General features: G+C 44.0%; 1 protein-coding gene across 6 annotated transcripts in view; it reads right to left on the bottom strand.

The window, feature by feature from the left end:
• Positions 1-27741, bottom strand: part of mcf2la (mcf.2 cell line derived transforming sequence-like a) — a 170556-nt gene that overhangs the window by 85721 nt on the left and 57094 nt on the right. For 3 of the 6 annotated variants that reach the window (XM_078232301.1, XM_078232300.1, XM_078232302.1), the window contains exons 4-10: positions 19685-19775; positions 16512-16631; positions 10194-10310; positions 5726-5875; positions 4760-4884; positions 2623-2737; positions 439-558 (exon numbers count right to left, since the gene is read on the bottom strand). In XM_078232301.1, the coding sequence (XP_078088427.1) occupies positions 439-558; positions 2623-2737; positions 4760-4884; positions 5726-5875; positions 10194-10310; positions 16512-16631; positions 19685-19775 (838 nt within the window). Of the gene's footprint in view, positions 1-438; positions 559-2622; positions 2738-4759; positions 4885-5725; positions 5876-10193; positions 10311-16511; positions 16632-19684; positions 19776-19878; positions 20195-20534; positions 20586-27741 lie in introns of those variants that run through there. The other 3 variants (XM_078232304.1, XM_078232305.1, XM_078232303.1) reach the window with 3 other exon arrangements.

Raw genomic sequence — 27741 nt, 5'->3', positions numbered from 1 at the left:
TCCCACCCAGGCCCTCCCCTCCACCCTATCCCTGTAACCCTGCACATTTACCATGGCCAATCCACCTAATCTGCATATCTTTGGAATGTGGGAGGAAACCGGAGCACCTGGAGGAAGCCCACAGAGACACGGAGAACATGCAAAGTCCACGCAGTCACCCAAGGCCGGAATTGAACCCGAATCTCTGGTACTGTGAGGCATCAGTGCTAACCACTGTGCCACAGTGCCGCCCGCCCCAATACCAGCATGCATTTCCAAAGGGAGAACTTAAACTGAGCACAAACTGTTTTGCCATGAGTAACCCCAGTCATTTTAGTAAAACACATCCCACAAGCTTAAATGCAAATCCGTCCTGTGGCAAATTAGTTAAAGTGGCCCGAAACACAACAACCTCTAAATTATATTTTAACAGGATTTTGAGTGTATTACACAAATTACCTGACACTTTTCTTCCAGGTTACAAAGTTCCTTGACAATGTGGCCCACATGGGCGGAGCTGTTTCCCATGTCTGTGAAGGTATTGTGCCGCTCAGTTACAACATCCAAAGCTGTCCTGACCTAAAAAAAGCAAAGAAATAAAAGAGATGCATTTAAATGTTACACATTCTCCAAATCCAACAAAAGTTGGGACGTTGATTGTAGTTTGATATTAGATATCTCCAATCACAGACACTAAACGTCCATTCCAGCTTGTGCAGGTTCGACCCTGATATGCACCTTTTGATGTTTTGCCAGATTTGCTGAAAGCTTTTGTAGATGCATCTCTTCGTACCACAGTTGGGTCAAGTCTAAGCTGTGAGCTATTGGAGCCTGCGAGTCTTGCCCAGATTACAGAAGGAGGCCATTTGGCCCATCATGTCTGTACTGACTCTCCATAAGAGCAGCCTACCCTGGCCAACCCCCCACTTCTCCCACCCCTAAATTGCCCCTTAGGTGTCCAAAAATGTGCCGGTCAGGTGTATTGGCCATGGTAAATGTGCAGGGTTACGGGATAGGGCTGAGGGGAGGGCATGCATAGGATGCTCCACTGGAGAGTCAGTGCAGACTGGATGAGCCAAATGGCCACTTTCTGCACTGTAGGGATTTCATGCAGATTGACCATTCAAGAACTGATTCGAGGCAATTTTGCTTGGAGCAGTGTATGTAGCCTCCGTGCACTCACTTCCACCGAAGGTGTGGATGCACAGCCTTCACGATCTTTGGATGGCTCGGGGAAATGAGTTAGAATGGTCACAGCACTGAAAACCCTGGTGGAAGAGGGACGTCTTTTACCCACTGGGTGTGGGGAGATTGTTTGGGGGGAGGCGGGGGTTGGTTTACAGGAGGGACTGGTGGAGGAGCTACAACAACCCTCTTGACCCTCTTGTGTGCAGCAACTGCTGACACAAGGCTTGGACCCATGTTCTCCTCCAGTCCAAGAGCTCAACGGCTAAGCAATCTCTTTCTCCCAGTGACTCCAGTGCCTCCAATGAGGTGGAGCAGCACATACAGTATCTACTATTTTCAGTGAAGTCCTCAAGAGAAATTCCAGAAGAAAAGTTGAAGAAGTGTTGATGAAATCTTGACAAGGAATCCTCAAAAATTCCAAGGTCCTCTGCAAATCGACAGTAAGTGAACAGTGAAAGTGGGGCAGCAATCTGCTTACTCCTGTTTAGCTAGGCCGTTGTTAGGAGAGGTCAATAAGTGAAAAACTAGCCACCGAGATCCCATCCAGTCTCTTCAATGAGTATAATATACTTAAAGTAAAAAAACCCTGTGCATTTACCATGGCCAATACACCTGATCTACGCATCTTTGGATACTAAGGGGCAATTTAGGGGTGGGGGAAGGGTTGGCCAGGGTAAGATGCTCTTTCGGAGAGTCAGTGCAGACACGATGGGCCAAATGGCCTCCTTCTGTACTGTAGGGATTCTATAGCAATATAATTGCCACCAGACCATTGACCATCCTCAGGCTGGGGGTTCCAAGCACATGCACCTCAACCCCTGAACCAAGATGGTGCTTTGCACTCAGGATGGTTTAAATAGAGGTTGCAGTTAATGACCCAATCTTGGCCATGTCGGAGTCTCTTCAGAGCCTGAAGTGTGCAGAGAAAATTGTCCCCTTAAGAGTTAAATATGTGAAACTAATTGAGCTACAGGGAGAACACAGGGCGGTGGGAATTGAGCTTGGCAGCATCATTCTGATGAATGGTATGATGAGGCATTCACTGTTATTCTGTTTGTGGTAGTAATTTATGTTGTAACTGTTAAACCATTAAGATGGATCGGAAGAGGTGCAGAGCTGCTAGCACTTTCTCTGGGCATTAACAGTCTGTATTCAATGAGCTGTTTCGTGACTGAAGACATGCTGTCTGATATGTGGAATGATCATTCTGCTGTACGCACAATGTGACAAGGGCTGGGTGAGATGGGGTAGGGTTCAGCACTCACCACTCTCATGGTGAAGGGGAATGGGTGGGAGGCTGGGTGAGATGGGGTAGGGTTCAGCATTCACCGCTCTCATGGTGAAGGGGAATGGGTGGGAGGCTGGGTGAGATGGGGTAGGGCTCAGCACTCACTGCTCTCAGCTGAAAGGGAATGGGTGGGGGGCTGGGTGAGAGGGGATGTGCTCAGGACTCACCTCTCGGAAATCTTGCTCAAAGTATCGAAGCTGTAGACATTGTTTGAGCTTCAGCTCGTGCTTATTCCAAAACTCATCAAAGGCCACTTCAGTCTCGTTCAATTGAATGAGCAACCTGCAAACAGAAGGGAAAGGTAAGAGCCAGATCTTGGCACCATCTGCTGAGGATGGTGACAAAATACTAACCTGGAAATCTTTCTGTATAACTGGGCAGGTTGTGTTGTGCCATTAAATAAACTCTGTCACATTCCCACTTTCATTTGTTATCCTCGTTATAGAACCATTGAAGGTCTACAATACAGAAAGAGGCCCATTGAGTCTGCACCGACCTCACCGAAAGAGGCCCCACCCAGCAACCCCACACATCCACCATGGCCAATCCACCCAACCTGCACATTTTTGGACCGTGGAAGGAAACTGGAGCACCCGGAAGAAACTCAGGGAGAACGTACAAACTCCACACAGTGTCACCAAAGGCCGGGATTCAACCTGGGTCCCTGACACTGTGAGGCAACAGTGCTAACCACTGTGCTGAGCTATATGAGTGGGCATGTCCAAGGCTGAAAAGCTATGCTTTTTGTTTCTCTATTTTTTTTCCAAGGGATGTGGGCATTACTGACAAGGCCAACATTTGTTGCCCATCCCTAATTGCCCTGGAGATGAGTGGCTTGTAGGGTCGTTTCAGAGGGGAGTTAAGAGTCAGTCATATTGCTGTGGGTCTGGAGTCACATGTAGGCCAAAGTTGCAGATTTCCTTCCCTACAGATTATCAGTGAAGCAGATGGGTTTTTACGACAATCAACAATGGTTTCATGGTCACCAATACCAAGACAAGTTTCAATTTCAATTTGCTTTATTAATTGAATTTGAATTCCGCTAGCTGCCATGGTGGGATTCGAACCCATGTCCCAAGAGCATAAGCTGCCTGAGTCTCTAGATTACTACCAGCGACATTACAACAATGCTACCCTCTTCCCCAGAGATACCCATCACTATTTATAGAGTTGGGTCTCATTCATCATGTAGCAGTTTTCTAGATAGTCATTGAAACCCACCAAAGAGCACTTGTCACAACGTGTGTGAACGGTCGGTTCCAGAATATTATCAATCACCACTGCACTGATATTAAAAACACTGTCCCTTTTCAACCAGAGTGGGATCCTCCTAATCACAGTCTCACTGTCAGCGTAAACCACAATCACTGTCACACTGTCAGAGGCACAGTGGGAAATTGCCTTTCCAGAGCCATGGGGTTTTAACATTAAGAACATAAGATGGAGATTGGTGGAAAGAGCTTGTGTTGAACATAAAGGCCAACATGGTCCATGGTCTTGTCAATTATATTGTAATGGTTTGTTAATGTCAATTACGTTGTTATGGTTAAGAGAAACAGGTGATGGGTTTCAATTGTCCTGAGCACACAAATAGGGGATGCCTGGGACACTGGGCTGTGTGGGAGGAGAACTGTGAAACTGAATAAGTTGATAAATTCTCTCCGTATAAAAATGCTCGTGTCCTGGTTTAGGCTTCACTAACCAGCTTGGATCTTATTAACACATTACCTATTTCAGTTCAGGGTAATATTAGAAATATAGTACAAATGAAAAGCTGCAAATATCAGAACTATGAAACAAAAAGAGAAAAGCCTGGAAGCACACAGTATCTATGGGGAGAACAGGCCAATTCATCCTTGGATTGGAGTCTTGATCAAACTCAATTTTTATGGAGGTCACTGCCCTAAACATTTGCCTGTGTTTTTTCTCTTTCCATATGCTGACTAATCTACTGTTTGATTCCAGGAATGTGTGTTTCAGGATCAGGAAATAATCAGCTCTGATTTTTGAGTCACTTTGTAACAGATCAGTTCAATAAGGACTACGTACATTACATGCTTTATAAAACATGCAGTATTAAAGTTGAGACATCCTTTGGTATACTACAACAGAACCTCTAACAGCACTGAAGTGTAACATCCCCAAAAGAGGTCAGCATCTAGAAGCACTGGCCTGGCCTCTGCGGTGAGCTTGGGACCATCACTCTCCGACATGGTTTTCTACAGTGGAAGGAGCAAGCTCAACCAATATTCTATAATTTAATGATCTGGTCTCAAAATGCAGTATGTGTACCCCATAGCTCACCTCTCTACAGTAGTCCGATTATCCAATTCATCTGTGTTCAATTTATGATCTGGATTGATGATAACTGGTTCCAGAATACTATCGAGGAGTGAGGAGCCATAGCTTCGTGCATTATTTATATCACCCTTTTGGAGGAGAGAGAGAGAGAGAGAGAGTAAAACAATGAAAAACTGATGGGCAAAATCAGAACTCCAGTCTAGGTTACAGGATTCTAGAATTTTTTAACTGAGAAAACAATGTTGTTAATTTCACTCTGATATCAAAGTCAATGTGAAGATTTGTTAATTTCACACAGATATCAGAATTAATGTGAAGATTTATTGTTGATTTCACTCCAGGTGTTGGAGTTAGTGTGAAGATTTGATGATTTAATTTCGATATGGGAGTCAGTGTGAAGATTTGTTGCTGATTTCACTGTGATATCGGAGTCAGTGTGAAGATTTGATGCTGATTTCAGTTCTCACAGATTTTGATTTTAGCGCTAATGTTTTCTAGCGATGTCCAACATGACATGGTGAGAAGGAAAGGATGATTATACAATTCATGTTACAATATGAAAAAGGGTTCTATCAGTGTAAAGGAATTTCAGAAAAATGATATGCTTGCAGTGTCACTGGAGGACACCAAGAGCTGAATGAATACAGGATGTGCATTCTAATGCAGTTTTTGTAAATTTGCCATTGAAAAAATATCTTTTTGCTGTTTCCTGTGGTTTTCAGGTTTTTGAAGAATTAAATAAAGTTCTTGTCTGATTGATTCAATAAATTTGAGATTTGATCTTATTTTGTCACACAAATATTTTCCAGTATGGTCTGTATATATCACAAGTGGCTTGTAGTTGTTCAGTTCCTTCACAGTAACCACAATACATTATGAGATCAGTCCCTTCACTGCATATATGCATCAAAGCATATTATGCAGTTATAGTCCCTTTACCTTACATATGCATGACATGCTCTACATTACCTTCATCCTGTCTTGTTTTTCCGTGTGCATTGTTAAAAGACCCAGAGTAATTGTCACATCATTTGGCAATTCAGTTTCAGCCAATTCCGTTCCAAAGGTCTGGAGCATTTGTGCAGTTTCCTTTACAGTTACGGCAAAACTCTCAATACCCTAATGTAGAGGACATGGTAAATACGTATGAGAATGAATCAGGCTAAATACGTTAAGACACAAATATATGTGTGTGTGTCTGTGTGTCGGTAAGTATAGATAATATGTTATAAGCTTGAATACACATGCTGAGTAAACCACAATGAAAATGTGACTCAGACTTAATGCATTCCTTTATCAAAAGCTCTCACAATTGTGGCATTAGTATCAAAATGCACAAAACATTTGCCCACATCTATGAGGTTCTAATTGTTTTTTTAAGGATTTCTAGTCAGTGGAGTTGAAGACATGCCTCTGTGAATGCTGCTGTTGTCAATTTGCTCCAATGCTGTACAAAGTAATATAAAGTTAGGGAAAGATCATGTCCTTTAGATAAGCTTTCTGTCAATGTTCCTCCCATTGGATTGGCTGTCGTGGTGTCAGAGACGCCAAAAGGTTCTACGTTCAATTAATGATATCTGTTGAGATAGTTTATCTGATCTCGGCTGACAGGCAGTAGAATCAAACTCCGTAACCATTGGAAAGTGGAGAGGGTTTGTTGGGGGGGGGGGTGGGGGTGCTGAAATATCATCCAGGGACAGTGTTTCTTATTTGGTCAAATTGCATGCCAATAGGTACCACAATTGCAAGATAAATAGTTGTTCGAGTGCAGTCAACACTGCCACAGGCACAATGAATCGAGTGGCCACCTTCTGTAGTATGTATTCTAGAATAAAAGTGAGAATTTCAGGAAGATAGGAAGAAAAAGGTACAATTTTGTTGATTTGTCATGTGATAAACCTCATGTAAGGTCACCCAGATCTTTTCAATCTCTTCATATAACTAACCTTGTCAATCACTGGCAATGTACTTCAGTTTTGGTACCCAATGTAAGTTAATTAGTCATAATTCCCAAAGGATCATTCACATCTCTCGCTATAGTTAGAGGGGCACCACTCCACAAAGCATGGGACAAGACGAGGGAGGAGGCACACCTCAATGGACTACCAGTCAGTACAGCGATTGAAGCTGCGCTGTTGACATCATTCCACATGATGGCACAGTGGTTCGCACTGCTGCCTCAAAGTACCAGGGACCATGTTCAATTGTGGTCTTGGGTGACTGTGTGAAGTTTGCTTGTTTTCCCTTTGTCAGCTTGGGTTTCCTCTGGGTGCTCCGGTTTCCTCTCTCAGTCCAAAGGCTTGCAAGTTCAGTGGATTGGCCATGGTGAATGTATGAGCTTATGGAAGGGGGGCGGGGGGGCAGGTGGGAGTAAGATGCTCAGCAAGGACAACAGGGTACGTGGGACCTCAGTGAATCATGAATGCAAACAGTGTTTCTTCCTAAAACTATGAAATTTAATCTGAGAAAAAAGTGGAGCAATAGCAAAGGAGAGAGAGTAAACTGGAGTTAATTTCCATTTCCGTGCAGGATTGAAGAGCGAGATTTTAACTTGTTCAAAGACCATCCATCCACACAGTTAAAATCAAACCCAAAGAAGAAGAAAGAAAAATTGGATTAAAAGAGACATATATTTTAAATTTTCACAATCTCCAAGAAGAATTGACTACCTGCAGGAATGATATTCAAGAGTTAATTTGTTCCCGTTCTGAGCTAGAGAGCTCGAATGGTGTTACAACAACAATGATCATGTCACTAAGAGTATTTAAGTAGGAGCCGCAAGTTTGTTAGCTTAATGGGTAATTAATGTACAAATTGACACTAATTGTCCACTTAAGCACCTCAATTGGCAGTGAGAAGTGCATTCATGGGCCTTCCTGCCATGGACTCAATCAGGGTGGAAACGGGAAGGGCATCAAAATTGGAAAAGGGACCATTCTGAAAGCCACCTCACTATCCTTGTTGCCCTCTTGCTGTGAGCCCCACACCAAGAAACCTCTGTTCTCCCCCCCCACAACCACTACCACCACACTACTTACCCGGAACTCTGGCGTCTATCCTTTTGGCAGCAGCCACAGCCTCCACAGAGGCACAAAGCACAAGAGCTGCCAGCTATTGATTGGTTGGCAGCTCTCAGTAGGCCAGGTCTCTGCCCCAAGGTCGGCACGGTGGCACAATGGTTAGCACTGCTGCCTCACATTGCCAGGGACCCGGGCATTGTGGCACAATGGTTAGCACTGCTGCCTCACATTGCCAGGGACCCGGGCATTGTGGCACAATGGTTAGCACTGCTGCCTCACATTGCCAGGGATCCAGGTTCAATTCCAACTTTAGGTGACTATCTGTGCGTTAGAATGTAACCGGTGACAACTTTGTATTGGATGTAATGTGATCAATGGGAACAAGATGTAAGGGTCAGCTGACCCAGTAAACCATGGAACCAATAACAGGGTGATTGGCTGACCAGCTGATTCACTATAAATAAGGAACTATGTAGAATTGTGGAGAGCTTGGACTGGCTCAGGGCGAGGCCCCAAGTTTGGAGTAATGATGTTTCCTTATTAAACCCTTTCTTTGATTTATAAGTTGGAGTAAGTTTTGTTGTATTTTCATTAGCTGCATTTTGAAGAGTTCCTTCTGAAGAAACACTGTGGAGTTTGCACATTGTCTCAGTGTCTGTGTGGGTTTCCGCTGGGTGCTCCGGTTTCCTCCCAGAGTCCAAAGGTTAGGTGGATTGGCCATGTTGAATTGCCCCTTAGTATCCAAAGATGTGTAGGTTAGGTGGATTAGCCATGGTAAATGCGTGGGGTTACAGGGATAGGGCATGGGGGGTGGGGCCTGGATAAGATGTACTTTGACAGTCAGTGCAGATTTGATGGGCCTAATGGCCTCCTTCTGCACTGTATGGGTTCTATGGTCTTGAATCTAGAGAAAGGCCTGCCACTGGCCTTACCACTGCCTGATTAGCTTGTGGTCTAGTAGGATCTCTCGCTGGCTCTGCAACTGGCAACCAAGAGCCCAGATACCTCAACAAGATTCTACCCCTATAAAAGGTTATGGATTACACCTATGCGAAAAAGAGGCAGACTCTTTCCTCATCCTATTTTTTTTTTAAAGTTGCGAGCACTTATTCCCCATCATGGACTGCCTTTGAACTTAGGGCAGTTAAGAGTCAACAACCACATTGCTGTGGGTCTGGAGTCACATGTACATCAGACCGGGTAAGGACAAAAGATTTCCTTCCCCCGAGGGAACTGAGTGAGGGGGGTGTGATGACTTCAGCCAGGCCAATGAAGTTGGCTTGCTAGAGTATGAGCTACCTGATGAGTCTTAGTTGGTACCTTAAAAGATGAGTCCTAATTGATGTTAAATCAGGGAGCCTCATGCTCCCTATTTAAAGCAGGTGTGTCAGCCTCCCAGCCTGCATTCAGCAGGGAGCAACCGGAGAGCTGGTTATGTAGATATATGGTGTAAATAAAGTGACTTGGTGACGGGACTTTCGCTTCCACGGAGTTATTACAGGGGGGTTGAGGTGAGAGATGAGAACATGAATTGGGGAGATGATGAGGATTTAGGATGTAACAGTATGTCTGAGTATCACACTTAATTCCTGTCATATACTCTTGGCCGTACTCTGTTGGTAAAACTCCAATTCTTATCAAACATTGAGCCAGATTTTGCAGAAAATAAATAAGTTTCTTAATAATGTGTAGCATTAAAGCAAAAACTGGCGCGCATCCTGTAGTAATTAAGTAATACCCCCGAATTATGAATCACTGCAAGTTGCTATCCATTTTGCATCACTGCCGCTAAACCTTGCTGTGATTTTCACCAAGTTGTTCATTTGCACATTAATGGCTCAATCAACTCACCACAGAAAAGCAAGTCTAGCTATTAATAGCGCAAGTATGATTTTAACACTATGATAATTGTTCCTAACTGCTAATTAGCCCTCTGGCCCAGAACATGAACAATTACAAACATTGACTTTCATCCATTCAGGTTGCGAATTGTTTTAGGAGATTTTGAAAATGCCAAGTTTTAAACTGAAAAAAAAACCCTTTCTGCCTTTTACCTTTCTTTCCCCCTCTTCATTTCTCCTTCTGTACTGATTTCACATTGAAATCGCCCACTCTAACTCACCCTCCTCAGGTTCTATGATTTCTTTCTCGATCTTAAATCTCACTGCTTCAGGAGATAAACCACCATTCGCCCACAGCTCCAGGCGTCTTGGTCTCACTGGAATCAATCCACACGCCAGCAAGTTTGAGCAACGCCTCAGAAAATTTTAAAACCTAAATATGCCCCAAGTCTGATGATGTGAGCATGTCATGAGATTCCCCAATCCAGACAAATCTGGCCCTTTGTATCTTCCAATTAGCCGTAAGTAATACAATGAGAGGTCTGTTACTGTACAAAAATATTGTTTGCTACTTACAGTCCGATGACATAACCACTGACTGTGGGAGTACTCCAGGGTACCTCCAAGTTCCTGGGTCAGCTGTGTTTTGTCGATGTAACTATGTAATTCTGTTACAGAATTCAGCATTATGATCTGCAAGAGAAGGTTCTCATAAATACGCTGAGTCTTCAACACACTGCAAACATCAAATGAAACAGGTGCAATGTATGTTCATGTTCTTTCTGTCTGCAAAGAACTGGGCCCTACGTATTAATATATGTCAATTCCTGTATGTAGAAATGCACCACATTGTGAGCCCAACTCAGGGAAGAGACTTCAATAGCTCAGTAATACCACCACAGACCGAGCTGGCCAAGTCCTAAAGGACATTGCTGCTGGACTGGGACTGCGGCAGGTGGCAAGGGAACCAACAAGACATACTTGATCTCATCCTCACCAACCTGCCTGCCACAGATACATCTGTCCATGACAGTATTGGCAAGAGTGACCACTGCACAGTCCTTGTAGAGACCAAATCCTGACTTTACATTGAGGAACCCTCCATCGTGTTGTGTGGCACTACCACCGTGCTAAATGGGATAGATTTCGAACACATCTAGCAATTGAAGACTGGACATCCAAGAGGCACTGTGTGTGCCAACAGCAGCAGCAGAATTCTACTCAACCACAATCTGTAACCTCATGGCCCTGCGTATTCCTCACTCTACCATTACCACCAAGCCTGAGGATCGACCCTGGTTCAATGAAGAGTGCAGGAGGACATGCTAGGAGCAACACCAAGCATACCTAAAAATAGGGTGTCAACCTGGTGAAGCTACAACACAGGACTACTTGCATGCCAAACAGCATAAGCAGCAAGTAATAGACAGAGCTAATGCAATTCAACAAGCAACAGATCAGATCTAAATTCTACAGTCCTGCCACATCCAGCCGTGAATGATGATGAACTAAACAATTCATTGGAGGAGGAGGCTCCACAAATATCCCCATCCTCAATGATGGAGGAGCCCAGCACATCAGTGCAAAAAGATAAAGGCAACAATCTTCAGCCAGAAGTGCTGAAAGGATGTCCCCAGCATCTCAGATGTCAGTCTTCAGCCAATTTGATTCATTCCACATGATATCAAGAAACAGCTGAAGACATTTAATATTGCAAATGCTATGGGCCCTGACAATATTCCTGAAGACTTGCGCTCCAGAACTTACTGCTCCCCTGGCTAAGCTGTTCCAGTACAGCTACAACACTGGCATCTACCCGGCAACGTGGAAAATTGCCCAGGTATGTCCTCTACACAGGAAACAGAACAAATCCAGTCAATTATCGCCCCATCAATTTACTCTCGATCATCAGTAAAGTGATGGAAGGTGTCATCAACAGTCAAGTGACACTTAAACAGCAATAACCTGCTCACGGATGCTCAGTTTGTGTTCCGCCTGAATCACTCAGCTCCTGACCTCATTACAGCCTTCGTTCAAACATGGACAAAAGAGCTGAACTCCAGAGGCGAGGTAAGAGTGACTACCCTTAATATAAAGACAGCATTTGACTGAGTATGTCATCAAGGAGCTCTAGTAAAACTGGAGTCAATGGGAATCAGGAGAAAACTCTCCGTTGGTTGGAGTGATACCTGGCACAAAGGGAGATGGTTGTGGTGGTTGGTAGTCAATCATCTCAGCTCCAGGACTTCACTGCAGGAGTTCCTCAGGGTTGGATGGTTGGATCTAGGACACTAGTCCTAGATCCAACCATCTTCAGCTGCTTCATTAATGACCTCCCGTCCATCGTAAGGTTAGAAGTGGATATTTTCGCTGATGACTGCATAATATTCAGCGCTAATCGCAACTCCTCAGATACTGAAGCAGTCCATGTCCAACACCTGGACAATATCCAAGGTTGAGGTGCACCTACAACAGGCACTGCAGCAGTTCAAGGAGGTCAGCTCAGCACCACCTTCTCAAGAGTAATTGGGGATGGGCAATAAATGCTGGCCTAGTCAGAATCCCACAAATAAATAACAAAGACAATGACTTTATCCATGAATAAGTCAGACCAAACAGTCCAATGATATATTATGTGACTAGCAATCACGTTTATTATATATTAAAACAGCTGGGAGACTGACATAATTCAAAACCCTTCGAAATTCATGTGTTTGAAGTTCACCTCTATTGAAGATACATTTTGTAAGTGCTCACATGTGTGTCGTACCTGGTATTTACAAGATGGTCTGTGTTAGGGTTAATCCTGTCGCTGAAATGTTATCAGACACAGCTAACATGCACTTTCAACCCAGAGCCACCAGGTGGTGGTACAGCCATTTGCTGTCCTGCCCACACTGATTTAATTGCTGAGATGATCGGTCGCTAACTTTCCTAATTTTGCTTGCAGTAACTATAGTGAATTCAGTGACAATGCACTCTCAATGCTCACCTTGGAAACTTCTTGTCTTGTGTCGGACAGAATTGTGATGCATTTTAAATTGGTGTCTATCTGCAATATTGAATCTTAACTCAGTGATCATATACCATCTTGCATTATGTAACATGGCCAAACATAAGGGAAGGCAGTGGTGTAGTGGTGTTTAACTAGGTTTGTAATCCAGAGACCTGCGGGTACAGCTCTGGGGACCTGAGTTCAAATCCCACCATGGCAGACGGTGAAATTTGAATTGAACAAAAATCTGCAATTAAAAGTCTAATAATGACCATGAAGCCATTGTCAATTGTTGTAAATCTGGTTCACTAATGTTCTTTAAGGAAATCTGCCATCTTTACCCAGTCTGGCCTAAATATGACTCCACATCCAGAGCAATGAGATGGAGTACAGGAAAGAGAGAGAATCCAGCGAACTGATGCGATGACAATAATCTCTCCCTCAATGTCAACAAAACGAAGGAGATTGTCATCGACTTCAGGAAGCGTAGTGGAGGACATGTCCCTGTCTACATCAACGGGGACGAATCAGAAATAGTTGAGAGCTTTAAGTTTTTAGGTGTCCAGATCACCAACAACCTGTCCTGGTCCCTCCATGTCGACACTATAGTTGCCTCTACTTTCTCAGAAGACTAAGGAAATTTGGCATGTCCGCTATGACTCACCAACTTTTACAGATGCATCATAGAAAGCATTCTTTCTGGTTGTATGACAGTTTGGTATGGCTTCTGCTCTGTCCAAGACCGCAAGAAACTACAAAGGGTCGTGAACGAAGCCCAGTCCACCACGCAAACCAGCCTCCCATCCATTGACTCCATCTACACTTCCTGCTGCCTCAGAAAAGCAGCCAGCATAATCAAGGATCCCATGCACCCCGGACATACTCTCTTCCACCTTCCTCCGTCGGGAAAAAGATACAAAAGTCTGAGGACATGTACCAACTGACTCAAGAACAGCTTCTTCCCTGCTGCCATCAGACTTCTGCCTCATATTAAGTTGATCTTTCTCTACACCCTAGTTATGACTGTAACACTAATTCTGCACCCTCTCCTTTCCTTCTTTATGTACGGTATGCTTTGAGTAGTGGCAAGAAACAATACTTTTCACTGTATACTAACACATGTGACAATAATAAATCAAATCAATGTGACTCTTAAATGCCCTCTCAAGGCTAATTAGAGCTGGCCAATATTGAACAGATGACCAGGCCTTTTCAATCTCAGCCACTTCCTTCGATGCTTCCATAATCTTCACTGACACCCCCCCCCCCCCCCCCCGCCGATGTGCTGGTTCCTGATTTTGTCCTTTCGCATTATTTCACATATCCATCTCAACATCCACAGCTCATTAGTATACAGTGGTTGTTCCTCTCTACCTGGGTTTTTGCACTCTATAACAAGGCCAGTCTCACAACTCTCTTGTAGAATCTTTGTTTCAGTTTCTGCAGTAATTTTCTATTAAATACGTCTCCACTGCCCTTCTTCCAATAATCAAAATGGAGCTAAAAATCCATTGTTTAATTTCCATTTCCACACCTCCATCTTCTTCCATTACTGACCCCAGGGACTTGAAACTATCCAACTTTGGCTTCAAAACTTTCATCATCCCCCGCACTGCTTCCTACTCATGTCTGGTAATCCTTGTACTCGGACATATTTCTCAGAGACTCCACAAATTCTAGGAAGTCTCCAGATTTTAAAAAATATTCTTTGCACGGGTTGTGGGCTTTGCTGGCTAGGCCAGTCTTTAATTGCCTTAAATTGCCCTCGAGAGGGTGGTGCTGAGCTGCCTTCATCATCTGCTGCAATCCATGTGGTGTAGGTTCAGGAGGGTATTCCAGGACTTTGATCCAGTGACACTGAAGGAACAGCGAGATATTTCCAAGTCAGGATAATGAGTGACTTGGAGGGGAACCTCCAGGTGGTGGTGTTCAAGAATCTGCTGCTCTTGTCCTTCTAGATGGTAGTGGTCATGGGTTTGGAAGATGCTGCTTGGAAGATGGACCTTGGTGAGTTCCTGCAGTGCATCTTGTAAATGGTACACACTGCTCCTACTGTACGTTGGTGGTGGAGGGATTGAATGCTGAAGGTGATAATGGATTACAAATCAAGCGGGCTGCTTTGTCCTGGATGATGTCAAATTTATTGAGTTGGAGTTGCACTCCAACTCATGCCAGAGTTGCACTCATCCAGGCAAGTGGAAAGTATTCCATTACACATGTGACTTATAGACAGGGTTTGGGGAGTCAGGAGGTGAGTTACTCCACAAGATTCCCAGCCTCAACCTGCTCTTGTAGCTACAGTATTTATACGGCTAGTCCAGTTCAGTTTCTGATTAATACTAACCTTCATCCTGGGGGATTCAGGGATGGCAAAGTCATTGAATGTCAATAGGAGATGTTTGGATTCTCTCTTGTTGGAGATGGCCCCTGCCTGACAGTTGTGTGTCACAAATATTACTTGCCATTTTCAGTATCGAACGAGTCACGAATGGACTTTGTACAATCATCAGCATCAGTGGACATCTCCACTTCTGACCTTATGATGGAAGGAAGGTCACTGATAAAGCAAACTGAAGATGGTTGGGTCTAGGACACCATGTATTTATCAGTGTCATCAGTAGGCTTACATTAACACTGCAATGAAGTTACTGTGAAAATCCCTAGTCGCCACACTCTGGCGCCTGTTCAGGTACACTGAGGGAGAATTTAGCATGGCCAATGCACCTAACCAGCACGTCTTTCAGACTGTGGGAAGAAACCGGAGCACCCGGAGGAAACCCATGCAGACATGGGGAGAACGTGCAGACTCCATACAGACAGTGACTCAAGCCAGGTATCGAACCCGGGTCCCTGGCGCTGAGAGGCAGCAGCGCTTAGCACTGTACTATCGTGCCACCCACAACCCTGAGGAACTTCTGCAGTGATGTCCTGGAAATGAGATGATTAACCTCCAACCACCACACCCATCTTCCTTGTGCCAGGTACGATTCCAATCAGTGGAGGGTTTTCCCTCCAATTCCCATTGACTCCAGTTTTGCTAGTGCTCCTTGATGTCACACTCGGTCAAATGCTACCTTGATGTCAAGGCCAGTCACTCTCACCGCACCTCTGGCATTCAGCTCTTTTGGCCACATTTAGACTAAAACTGTAATGAGGTTGAAAGTTCCTCCTTAGACACCTGGTCACAAGTCTCCTCTAGCGCGATGGATACAATCTTCATGCTGCATTGGCTTTCCCGATATTCGTCTCTAAACAAAATGTCGCTGGTGCTTCTTTCAGACATTATTCCGAAGCATCCTTCACGGAATTGCACTATTTTTCTCAGTCTTTGGTCCATGACTCTCCCATATCTTGAAGGAATAAGGTGGGAGTTTAATTCCTCACTAGTTTTTGAAATCTTGAATGTGTCCCTTTCCTCTGAATATTGGTACCAAAATGCTTTGCCTCTACACCCATGGGATTTTCTCTCTTTTGATGACACAGTAGCTTGTTCAGAAGCTGGATTCCATATTGATCTGGGCAGGTCCATACTTCTGCTGCTGTCTCATCAGTCCTTTAGCTTGACGGTTTTTCATTCATCTCAGTGTTATTCCAATTCTCCCAGAGTGACGCTAGTTGTCCTTCCTACCTCCTAACCCTGCTTCACCTAAAGACTGCACTTGGATTGGACTTCCCTTACAAGCATAGAAATGATACAGCATAGAAGGGAGCCATTTGGCCCATCTTGTCCATGCTGACCCAAAGACACCCAGGGTGTACAACACCATGCACGATCGACCAGCTTCAAGCTGGTCCAAACAGAATTCTTGGTTAACACTTTGGATCGATATTTTGGTGGATTTTAAAAAATTCTCAACTTCCCCAAAGATCACATCGAGCTATTTGAGAAATTCACTTACCGGTACCTTCAGTTTAAAATCATCTCGATTAAATCTCAGGACAATGTCAGAGATGGCTCTCTGAAAGATGCCCGAGGGTCGAAGGACGAGAATTAATTGAAGGTTTCCTGGGAATGATCCCTACAATGAGAAAGGAGACACAAAAAATGAGGAGGAGGCCATTTGGCCCATCGAGCCTGCATTGCCATTCAATACAATCGTTAGTGCAGAAGGAGGCCATTCGGCCCATCATGTTGGCTTCAACTCCACTTTCCTGCTAATCCCTATATTCTTTAATTTCCTGGGAGGCCAAAACAAATCTGTTCATCCCAGCCTTAAATATATTCAACAATGGAGCATCCACAACCTCTGAGGTCGAGAATTCCAACGATTTATAGCACTCAAGTGAAGAATTCACTTCCCAAAAAGCCCCATTAGAAAATGGCGACAGATGTGCAGAAGGTAATCATAGAATCTCTACAGTGCAGAAGGAGGCCATTCGGCCCATTGAGTCTACCCAAGCCCACTCCCCATGCTCTATCCCCGAAACCCCATGCATTTACCCCATTAATCTCCCCAAACGTATACATCGTGGGACGCTAAGGGGCAATTTAGCATGGCCAGTCTACCTAACTTGCACATCTTTGGACTGTGGGAGGAAACGGGAGCACTTGGTGGAAACCCACGCAGACACGGGGAGAACGTACAAATGGTGAACTCAGGTCCCTGGCAGCAGTGCTAACCACTGTGCCACAAGTCATAGAAAATGCTTAATCATCTATATATTAAGAGAACGGACATCAACCTCAAATGGTAAAAATAAAAGAAATATTTACACTTTGGACACGGGGGAAGAGCACAGCTCTCTCAGTCAATGTTGTGAGCAGTCAGCACACACTTCATTTGCCCTTACTTCACGTGGTATCACTTCAGTCAACACTGGACGGAAATCAGTGGAATGTGGCAACCCTGCGGGTGGCCATCGGTCTACAAAATGTCTCGTGGGCCACATTCAGAACTCGGATGGGCCACATGTGGCCCCCCCCCCCCGAGCTGCAGAATTATTTATATTCACCTGAAGCAAAATGGAAAATGCTAGAAACACACAGTAGGTCAGTCAATACTCAAAGAGAAAAGACAAATTCGTAGGTTGGAGAGAGCCCTTCATGTGCCAATTAGGAGTGGGAAGATGGGCTGAGATTCCCTTTCAGAGCTGCATTTGATTGATGCTGTGGTATGATGGAACATTCTCAGCCATGCATCTAGGAAGTGTCCAGTTAATGTAACAAATATGTCGAACAACTTCAGCAAACAGTTTGAAAAAAAATCTATCCCATATTCTCCCTATCCTAACTTTCATTTCCCAAAGATTCCGAATCCTTCCCCTCAATACTTGAGTAACTCACCTACAGTCAGTTTTTCTCTCCCTCTCTCCTCTGCAACTACCCATCACCCTGCCCATAATCCTGCCATTCTTGTGCATCCTAATGGTGATAATTGGCTAGTATGAGAGTGTGAGGGCAACCTGTTGAATTTGCTCCTGTCCCCCCCCACATGAACATCTCCAATGTTCCCAGGTGTGGGGGACTGTTGACCGTTGCCCTAGTCCTGACACTCTTATGTTAGGCCACTTTGGTGTGAGATCAGGCAGATCACCCAGAAGATCGCAGGGAACTCAAATTCTCTCCCCCAAACGGATGTAGATGCTGAATGTCAATGGAAAATTTCAAGTGATAGATTTTTGTTAGGTAAGGAAAGGGATAAGGAGGTAGGACACACAAGTGGGACCAACACAAAGATCAGGGATTATCTTGTTGGACGGCACAATGAGCAAGAGGGGCTGAGTGGCCTGTTTCTGTTTCAATATCAATAGGCAGGCAGCGATCTGGCCATCATGGAAATTATAGCACCGGGTTAGGAGTCAGCAGGTCCAGGTCCTGGAGCAATTTGAAGCCAATTTTACCGGACTGGGAATCCAGAGGCCCATACTAATGCGCTGGGGGCCAGGGGTTCAAATCCCATCATTGGCAGCTTGTGGAAGTTAAATTCAATGAGTAAATCTGGAATTATAAAGCGAGTCTCAGTAATGACGATGGTGAAACTATCAATTGTCATAAAACCCATCTGGTTCACCAATGGGAAGGAAATCTGCCATCCTTACCCAGTCTGGCCTCTATGTGACTCCAGACCCACAGCAATGTGGTTGACTCTTAATTGCCCTCAGAAATGGCCTAGCAAGCAATGCAGTTCAAAGGCAATTAGGGATAGGCAACAAATACTGGCCTTTGCCAGCTATGTCCACATCCCATGAAATACTTTCTTTTTAAGTTGAGCAGTGTCATTAACATTAAAAGCAAAACAATTTTAAACTGAGTGGCTTCTATATTTTGAAAGATGAATTCAATCATAATTTTTCCTGATATTCCTATACAACACAATAACATTCAGTAGCAACCAATGAGAACCTTGGGATTGCAAGGTAGAAATCCTTTGCGTTCAATACTTTGTTCCTGCAAAATATAAAACAATTTGTGCAGGTATTGTATTTTTACACTAGCCATATCACGACATTATTTCAGCAAATTTCCTGCTGCATTCTTGTTGCGAAACAGAGAAATGTTTTGGCAACCCACCCCTGGTATTTAACATTTCAAACATCAGTGGGATCTAGATTTAGTCGGCGTGTGCAACACACAGCCAGTGACTCAAATGAGTGAGAATGCACACCTCAGGTTACTGATAATGACTGTTCATGATTTACATAAAACCAAGAAACCTTTTATTAAAGGGTAGCTTAGTGACAAACGCTAACACTCAAAAGAATTAAGTCATAGCCACTGCTTGACAAATATAAAGTAAAATCGATGCCCTCCCAGCAGGAAGAATTTGTGTCCGCGTGTTTCCAAACCTCGGAGGCATGTTTCCTTTGACAGAGGACAGAGTGGTGAATCTATCCTGTCCTGTTCTGTCTCAGCATCATTGGGTATGCTTCTTGGGATCAGCTCAACGTGCACCATGGGCTGCCTTCGCGAAAAGATTTCCCCTGGTGAAGGACAACAAAGCACGTTGAGCTCCATCTCATGCTGACAACGAATAGGTGCTTCCATTCACCTATTTGTTATTCAGCCGCTACCTTACAGGTACAACACTACTCAGGAGGAGGAGGTCGACACACGAGTTGCAAAGGCACTCACCGTGATTCGCAGCAGCGATGCCTTGACGGAGGACCATTTGTCTTGTCTCCTGTCTACGAGCAAGATGAATCCAACATCACCATCTTGAAGGCTGAAGAAGAGAAGAAGTTTAGGAGTCAAACTGAAAATAAAAGAAGAACGGCAGGTTCTCTCACACACAATGCTACAAAACACAAGCCTCTAGGCATGCTGACCCTTCCACTGATCAGTCCATCTGGATGCATGCTTGCTCCGCAGACTTGCACTCTCTCCTGATGGCGATTGCCGGAGTCAAAACCACTGCTCCAAACATTCGTGAGGAACAAATCGCTGTCACCACCACGACCAAAGTTACAAGGCTAGAGCACACTGCTTTACACTGCCAATTGTCACACATCAAAGAGCCATGGTTCCTGATCACATTGCATGTTTGAGGAAGTTTATCAAAGACTGTAAATTACAGTCTCTAGTGAGAGAGAGAGAGAGAGAGAGAGAGAGAGGGGGAGGGAGGGAAGAAATCCCTCACATCAGATCAGCTGAATCCTTCAGCAAATGCAATTGCAGAATTTCCCAAGCAGAGAGGCAGGGATACAGTGACTGTTCAGATCCGATTAACTGTACACAGAGGCAGCACAAGCTGTGGGGCAGTGATCTGTCAGATACAGCTTCACTTTCCTGCTTCGTTCAACCATGCATGTCACACACAGTACCGAACGAAGGAGTCTGCAAACCCCAGTCCTCGTAAATCGGAGCCAATTGTACAATGCCAGCAGTCGGCTTCAAGCCAATCACAATTGGGCTGTAAAAGAGATGGACCAGCACATAACCAGCGAGGAAATACTTCCATTGCTGATACAAGAACACAGCACACCTCAGTTAGGACTTCTCGTTTGGGTTATTGTGTTGCAAAACTCTGCTTCTATATTCGACGGTAGCAGAGCTAACAGCAGATGTCTATCTGAGCCCACCCTCTGCAGAATTTGTTCAGTAATAAAATCCTCCTACTCTATCTTTAGATTTGCTGTATTGTATGGTTGTTGCTCGAGGAGCTGAACAGAAACGCCTTCTGCCCTCTTACATTTCCAAATGAAAGTGTTTTAATTACAGGGCAAGAAAATCATAGAGTCACAGCACACATCAAGGAGGCCATGTTCGGCCCAGTGTGTGTCTGCACAAGCTCTTTGACAGGAATATCCAGTTAGACTCATTCCCCTGCTCTTTCTCCATTAACTCCGCAAATGATTTTGCCTTCTAGTATCTATTCAATTCGCTTTTAAAAATTACAACTGCATCGGCTTCAAATGACCCTTGCAGGCAGTGCATCCCATATCTCAACAACTCTCTGCATAACGCTCACCATAAGAATCATAAAAACTAAGAGTGGGGTAGGCAATTCAGCCTCTCGCGCCTGCTCCAGAATTCAATACGACCATGGCTGATCTCATCTTGGCCTCAACTCCACTTTCCAGCCCATTCTCCAGAACCCTCACTGATTAAAAATCTGTCCACCTCTTCCTTAAATTTACTCAATGACTTGGCATCCACCACTCATTGGGGTAGTGAATTTCGCAGACTCACAACCCTTTGAGAGAAATAATTTCTCCTCATCTCTGTTTTAAATCTGTCACCCCTTATCCTAACACTACGGCCTTTTGTTCTGGATTGCCCGCCAAGAGGAAACATCCTCTCCACATCTACGGGGTGATGTGGCCGAGAGACTCAAACAGAGGCCGTTTTGTGGGCTTCCTGCTGGGGCAAAGTGGCAATGCCCCGGGGGCATAGGTCAGTGCCAAGGGTGGGGCTTAATAAGGTGTGGCCTAAAGGGGCAGGGCTGCTGGGGGGGGGGGGGGGGGTAATTGATAGGGGTTGGGGGGGGGGGGTGCTCCCGCTACCACTCAGCAGTGACAGAGGGAGGGAGGCCAGCGATCAGTGCTGGCCATCCGTGGGGGGCAAGGCTTGCTCAGACATGTTCACAATGCCAGCAATCCGGCCAAGGGGGGGTCAGAGGGGAAACGATGGGGGGGGGGGGGGCGGTTACTGTACTGGTCAGCAATCGAGTTGGCCAGCAATTGGGAGGCTGGCAGTGCGGGCTACTGTGCACGTGCTGATCACGGCCCTGACAGATCAGCGCATGCCCGCTGGCCCACTCAGCGCCATGCTGCCAGCTTCTTCAGCGGGAATAGGCCCCGCCCCCTGATTTTCAGCCTGATTCACGCTCATGCACTCTGCAGATTCATTTTGAAACTTCCCCTGAAAAAAACAGCGGGAATTACTCTAGTTTTTATGTGAATTCGACACTTAGAATTTTTTTGGGAGAATCGCCCCCCACTGCCGCCTACCTTGTCAATCCCCCTCATCATCTTGTACGCCTCAATAAGATCTCCTCTTATTCTTCTAAACTCGAGAGTATAGGCCTAAACTGCCCAATATCTCTTTGTAAGATCTCATGTCTGGAATCAATCTGGTGAACTTCTTCTGAACCACCTCCAATGCAACTACATCCCTCCTCAAGGGGACCAAAACTGTACACAATATTCTCAGTGTAGTCTCACTCATGCTTTGTATAGGAGCAGCGACACTTCACTACTTTTATATTCTATTCCTTTGGTAATAAATGCCAAAGTTCCATTTGCCTTTTTTATTACCTGCTGTACTTGCAGACTAGTTTTCTGCAATTCGTGCACAAGGACACCCAGATCCCTCTGCACCAAGGCACTTTGAAGTTTCTCTACATTTAGATTGCAATTTTCCTACCAAAATGGATAACCTCACACTTATCCATGTTAAACGCCATCTGCCAAGACTGATAAAAGCTGATGGCTCACCAACCATATTAAAATGCTAGTAGCTGTTATGAAGGACTATTAGAAAAAAAAAGCTTACATCTCTAATGTGGTGTTACACCGGTGAGCATTATTTTACCCATAAACTGTAGCAGTTCCACCCAAAAACAAATGATGATACTCTGAAACACTGCACAGACTGTTCTTTCTGATTTGTTTATTTTATTTTCCGATTTAATTTTACAAAATAAGTGCTAATTGTAATAGGAAACTCAAATCGAATCGCACAAATAACCAATGATGGAAAAGGAGACCTGAGCAGAACCACTCGTATCTGTTGAATGCAAATAAAACCATTAAAAGCAACTGGAAACTGGCCTGTGAATGTTATTCTGGTGACAGTTCATGCATCGAGTCTGAACTTGCGTTGAGATTAGTGTGATTTTGTTGTTTGTTTGTCCTTATATTTTAATGTAAAGCTGATTCAGCATGCATATTATGATCTGACATTTCTAAAGCTATGTGGTGCAGTACAGCATTGTTATATTATGTACATTACTGATTTAAAACAAATTTAACACTGATTTTTTAAAAACGTAGGCAGTACTGATATTAACACTAGTTAAATAGTTGTTGAACACAATTAAACTCAGCTCATTTAAAACAAGATATTGATTTTTATGCTTGGATAAGTTTACATTAGCTTTATTAGTTTTCAACTCACTGCCCCTTTTATCTTAGCCTTTGTTGCACACATTACGAGGCTTTTTTGAAGAATGTTCTCATGTTCAGAGACTGAAGGTTGAGAGAAGAGCGAAGGATTGTTTTTTCAATTCATATTGAACCCATTAAAATTGCTTTTAATCCGATTGCCCTGTTCGTGCCCATTAGTTTGCAATAATTTAACATTGACCGTTTTTGGGGCATTTGACTTGCAATATTGGATACAGTATACTTGCAGGCTATCCCCTGGCAACAGCTAAAATAGGGTGGCACGGTGCTTACCTCACAGTGCCAGGGACCTGGGTTCGATTCCCGGCTTGGGTCACTGTCTGTGTGGAGTTTGCACATTCTCCCCGTGTCTGCGTGGGTTTCCTCCGGGTGCTCCGGTTTCCTCCCACAGTCCAAAGGTGTGCGGGTTAGATTGATTGGCCATGCTAAATTGCCCCTCTATGTCCTGGGGGGTGTGTGTATGTTAGCAGGGTTAATATGTGGGGTTTCGGGGATAAGGCCTGGGTGGGATTGTTGTCGGTGCAGACTTGATGGGCTGAATGGCCTCCTTCTGCACTGCAGGGTTTCTATGATTCTATGCCAAATTTTGCCCCATTCACTGAACCTATCCATACACATTTGTAAATTTCTTACTCCATTATCGCAACTTACTAACCCACCTATTTTAATGTAATCTGCAAATTTGGCTTTGGTACCTACTATCCCTGTATCCAAGTCACTAATATAGATTGTAAATAGTTGGGGCCTGAGGACCAAACCTTGTGCCACCCCACTAGATACATGGCAACCTGGAAAAAACCTGTTTATCCCGCCCCTCTGCTTTCTGTTGGTTAGCCAATTCTCCATCCAAGCTAATAAATTACCCCTAATCCCATGTGAACTAACCTTGTGTATTAACCTGTTGTGTGGCACCTCATCAAATGCCTCTGGAAATCTAGATACACTACATCTACAGGATCCCCATTATCCACCTTGCTTGTTACATCTTTGGAGAACTCAAGCAAATTAGTCAAACATGATTTACCCTCATGAAACCATGCTGACTCTGATGGATTGAATTTTGACTTTGTAAATGTCCTGTTATTGCTTCCTTTATAATGGATTCTAACAATTTCCCAATGACGGATGTTAAACTAATTGGCCTATAGTTTCCTACATTTTGCCTCCCTCTCTCTTTGAATAAGGGTGTTCATTATATTAGCATTTTTCCAATCTACCGGAACCATTCCCATATCCAAGAAATTTTGGAATATTGTAACGAATGAATCCATTATCTTCAATGCCATCACCTTTAAGACCCGAGGATGTAGGCCATCAGGTCCTTGGGACTTGCTTGCCTTCAATCCCAATAGTTTGCTCAGTATCTTTTCTCTAGTGATGATAGTAGTTCTAAGTTCCTTCCTCACGATACCCTATACATTTTCAGTTACCACTGAGATGGTACTTGTGTCCTCTGCTGTGAAAACTGAGGCAAAATATTGACTTAGTGTCTCCGCCATTTCTGTGTTCCCCACTATTAGCTCCCTAGCCTCATCTTCCAAGGGACCAACATTCACTTTAGCTACTTTCTTCCTCTTTATATACTTATAGAAGCTTTTGCTGTCTGTTTTTATATTTTGTGCTAGTTTTCTTTCATAATTTACCTTTGCTCTTTTTATTACTTTTTTAGTGACCCTTTGTTGATCTTTAAAAGCCTCCCAACCTTCCAGTGTGTTACTGGCCTTTGCAATACAGTATGCCTAGGTTTTTATCTTTATTTTATCCTTAACTTCCTTGCTTCACCATGGAAGTCTTTCCCTCCTCTTACCACTTTTCCTCCTCTCTGGAATATATTTTAGTTGGGAGGAATTGAATAACTCCTTAAATATCTGCCACTATTCATCAACTGTCCTACATTTTAGTCTTCCTGCCCAGTCCACTAGGGCCAAATCTGTCCTCATGCCAATGTAATTTCCTTTGTTTAATTCCAGAATGCTAGTGTGGGAGTTTCCCACCCTCAAACTGAATTTGAAATTCTAGCATGCTATGATCACTCTTCCCGAGAGGATCCTTAACTATCTATCATATCATTTATTAGCCCTACCTAGTTCAGCACAACATCGTGGGCCAAAGGGCCTGTACTGTGCTGTACTGTTCTAATACCTCATTACACAAGACCAAATCTAGAAGAGTCTGCTCCCTGGTTGGTTCAACAACATATTACTCCAAAAGAAAATCTCTAATACATTTAATGAACTCTCCCTTGAGGCTAGCCTTGCCATTTTGATTATTGCAGTCAATTTGCATGTTAAAATCACCCATGATTATAATCCTGTCTTTCTTACAAGTCCTCAGTGTTTCTTGGTTTATACTGTGTCCCACTGTGGAACTACTGTTTGGGGACCTATAGATTACTCCGACCAGAGACTTCTTTCCCTTGCGATTTCTTATTTCTACCCAGACTGATTCTACGTCTTGGACTTCAATGCACATTCCAGTTCTCACTACAGCACTGATCTCTTACTTAACTAGCAAAACTACACCACCTTCTTCTCCTTCCTGCCTATCCTTCTGAAATAATGAGTACCCTTGAACATTCCAAACCTGATTTCCCTGCAACTATGTCTCAGTAAGCGCCACTAAATCATACCCATTTGTCTCAATTTGCACTGTTAAATCATTAATTTTATTCCGAATGCTTTGTGTATTCAGATACAAAGCCTTTAATTTTGTTTTATCAAATTCCCCTCATTCTTCAGATATTGTTGATATTAGTTTAATCATATTATACTTTGAGAAATTGTGTGTGTGTGTGTACCATTTTACATTTTAATGAACACGTGATGTTTATTAAATGGGGAGGCAGTGTAATAGCCATGCGTTTTGTCACACTGCCCTGTTTGCTTCCCTCTCTGTTGGGGAGGTACAAATGAAGTTGTTCAAGAATGGTTGTCTGCAGTTGAGCATGTGTCTAATACAAAGTAATACATTATTTTGACCATCTATATTTAGTTTCCCTTTAACCTTCGCTGCACCAAGAAAATCAATCCCAGATGCTTAGTCACTTAGTTCTATGTTACCAACGTCTCCGATATCTAGGGCCATTTTGGTAACTCATCTCTCCATCCTCAGTATCCAGACGGGAAAAACAGTTCAGACCAGCATTCTTATTCCTTCATTTTACAGTTTTTTCCTTCTGGGCAGGACCCTGACATCTTTCCGAAGGTGGTTCCAAGTAATTTTATAAAGGTTCACCAGAATACCTTTGATTTTGTCCAATCTGCCTCTATTTGTAAAGATGTGGAAATGCCGTTGTAAACTCTATTTGTAAAGCCAAAGATCCTGTATGTTGTTAACAGCCTCACTAATTAATCTGCCACATTAGTGCACAGAAGCAACACCCCCACCCCCACCCCAACCCCCGCCCTCTGTCCCAGCTATCTCTGTTCCTCCACCCCCTTTAAAATGCTTCCAGGCACTCATTATTTGCTTTCAGTTTCGAGACAGACCACAGAAATCGTTTACCCCACTTGGTCTGCTTTCCCGAGAAATCTCCAGACATACTTGACATCCCTGTAGTCTAACACACAAGGTTCTTCAGGACGTACGTCAAAAGATCCAGCAGTGAACTGAAACGCTAGCAGAACATATTTTCTCATACAAAGCCCCTTAGTGAGAGGTTACTATTCCCACATTCGGTGATTCTGAAGGTGAAGACCACACACTAACACTTATCATACTCATGCAATTTGTTGTTGGTTCAGCGATGCTAATTGTTAAAATAAATTCGTTCACACCTCCACATGATCATCTCAGCAATTAACGAAACAGCTCACACTCACTGTCTGGGGAGGTCGCTTACTACTTTCTGTTTGTAAACAAAGGAGGACAAAGGTAAAGACAGAGATACAAGTCGTCGACTGAGTTTACAGATAGTTGTTTGATAGGATGTGCTTGTATGACCTAGGCCCATACAGCAGAGTCTGGTCTTCAGTCGTGCAGGCCGCCCTTGCCACTGGAGCATGATCTTGTTTTTTCAACAATGGTAGACAGTGTGCCACCCAGCGTTAAAAGAACTCACACACAGGCATCTTCCACCCCTTAAAATGAAGTCCAGCACCTGGAATGCAGGACAACCCCAACAGTGACAGACTGGAATGGTGTACTGCTATTGTTGCCCAGAAGCTTTGGTGTTTTAATATCGGCATCCTGAGCGAGACCTGACAGTCAGGGGAAGGCCAGCTCAAGGAACAAGGTGGAGGTTACACCTTCTTCTGGAAAGATTAGGGATTAGCGGGGTAAATGCATGGGGGTTACAGGGGCGGGGGGGGGGTGGGGGGGTAGATCTCCTTCTGCACTGTATTGATTCTATGTTTCCATGATTGTCATGGAGAATCCAGCAGAGAACAGTTAACTGCCAAACTTTTATTTCAAATTTGAACCAAGCAGGTCAATTCTGATTAGTCACTGCACTTCCATGAGAATGGCTGTCTACCAAACTTTAGTTTAGTTGAAAAATGCATGCACAATGCATGGAGTTACTCCTTCTGCAAAGGTGTGTGAATCTATGTGGCTTCCAGTATG

This window comes from Mustelus asterias, chromosome 17, assembly GCF_964213995.1.
Source record: "Mustelus asterias chromosome 17, sMusAst1.hap1.1, whole genome shotgun sequence".
Taxonomy (NCBI): Eukaryota; Metazoa; Chordata; class Chondrichthyes; order Carcharhiniformes; family Triakidae; genus Mustelus; species Mustelus asterias.
Note: the sequence above shows the minus strand (reverse complement) of the source record. Positions and strands in the feature narration are given on the sequence as shown.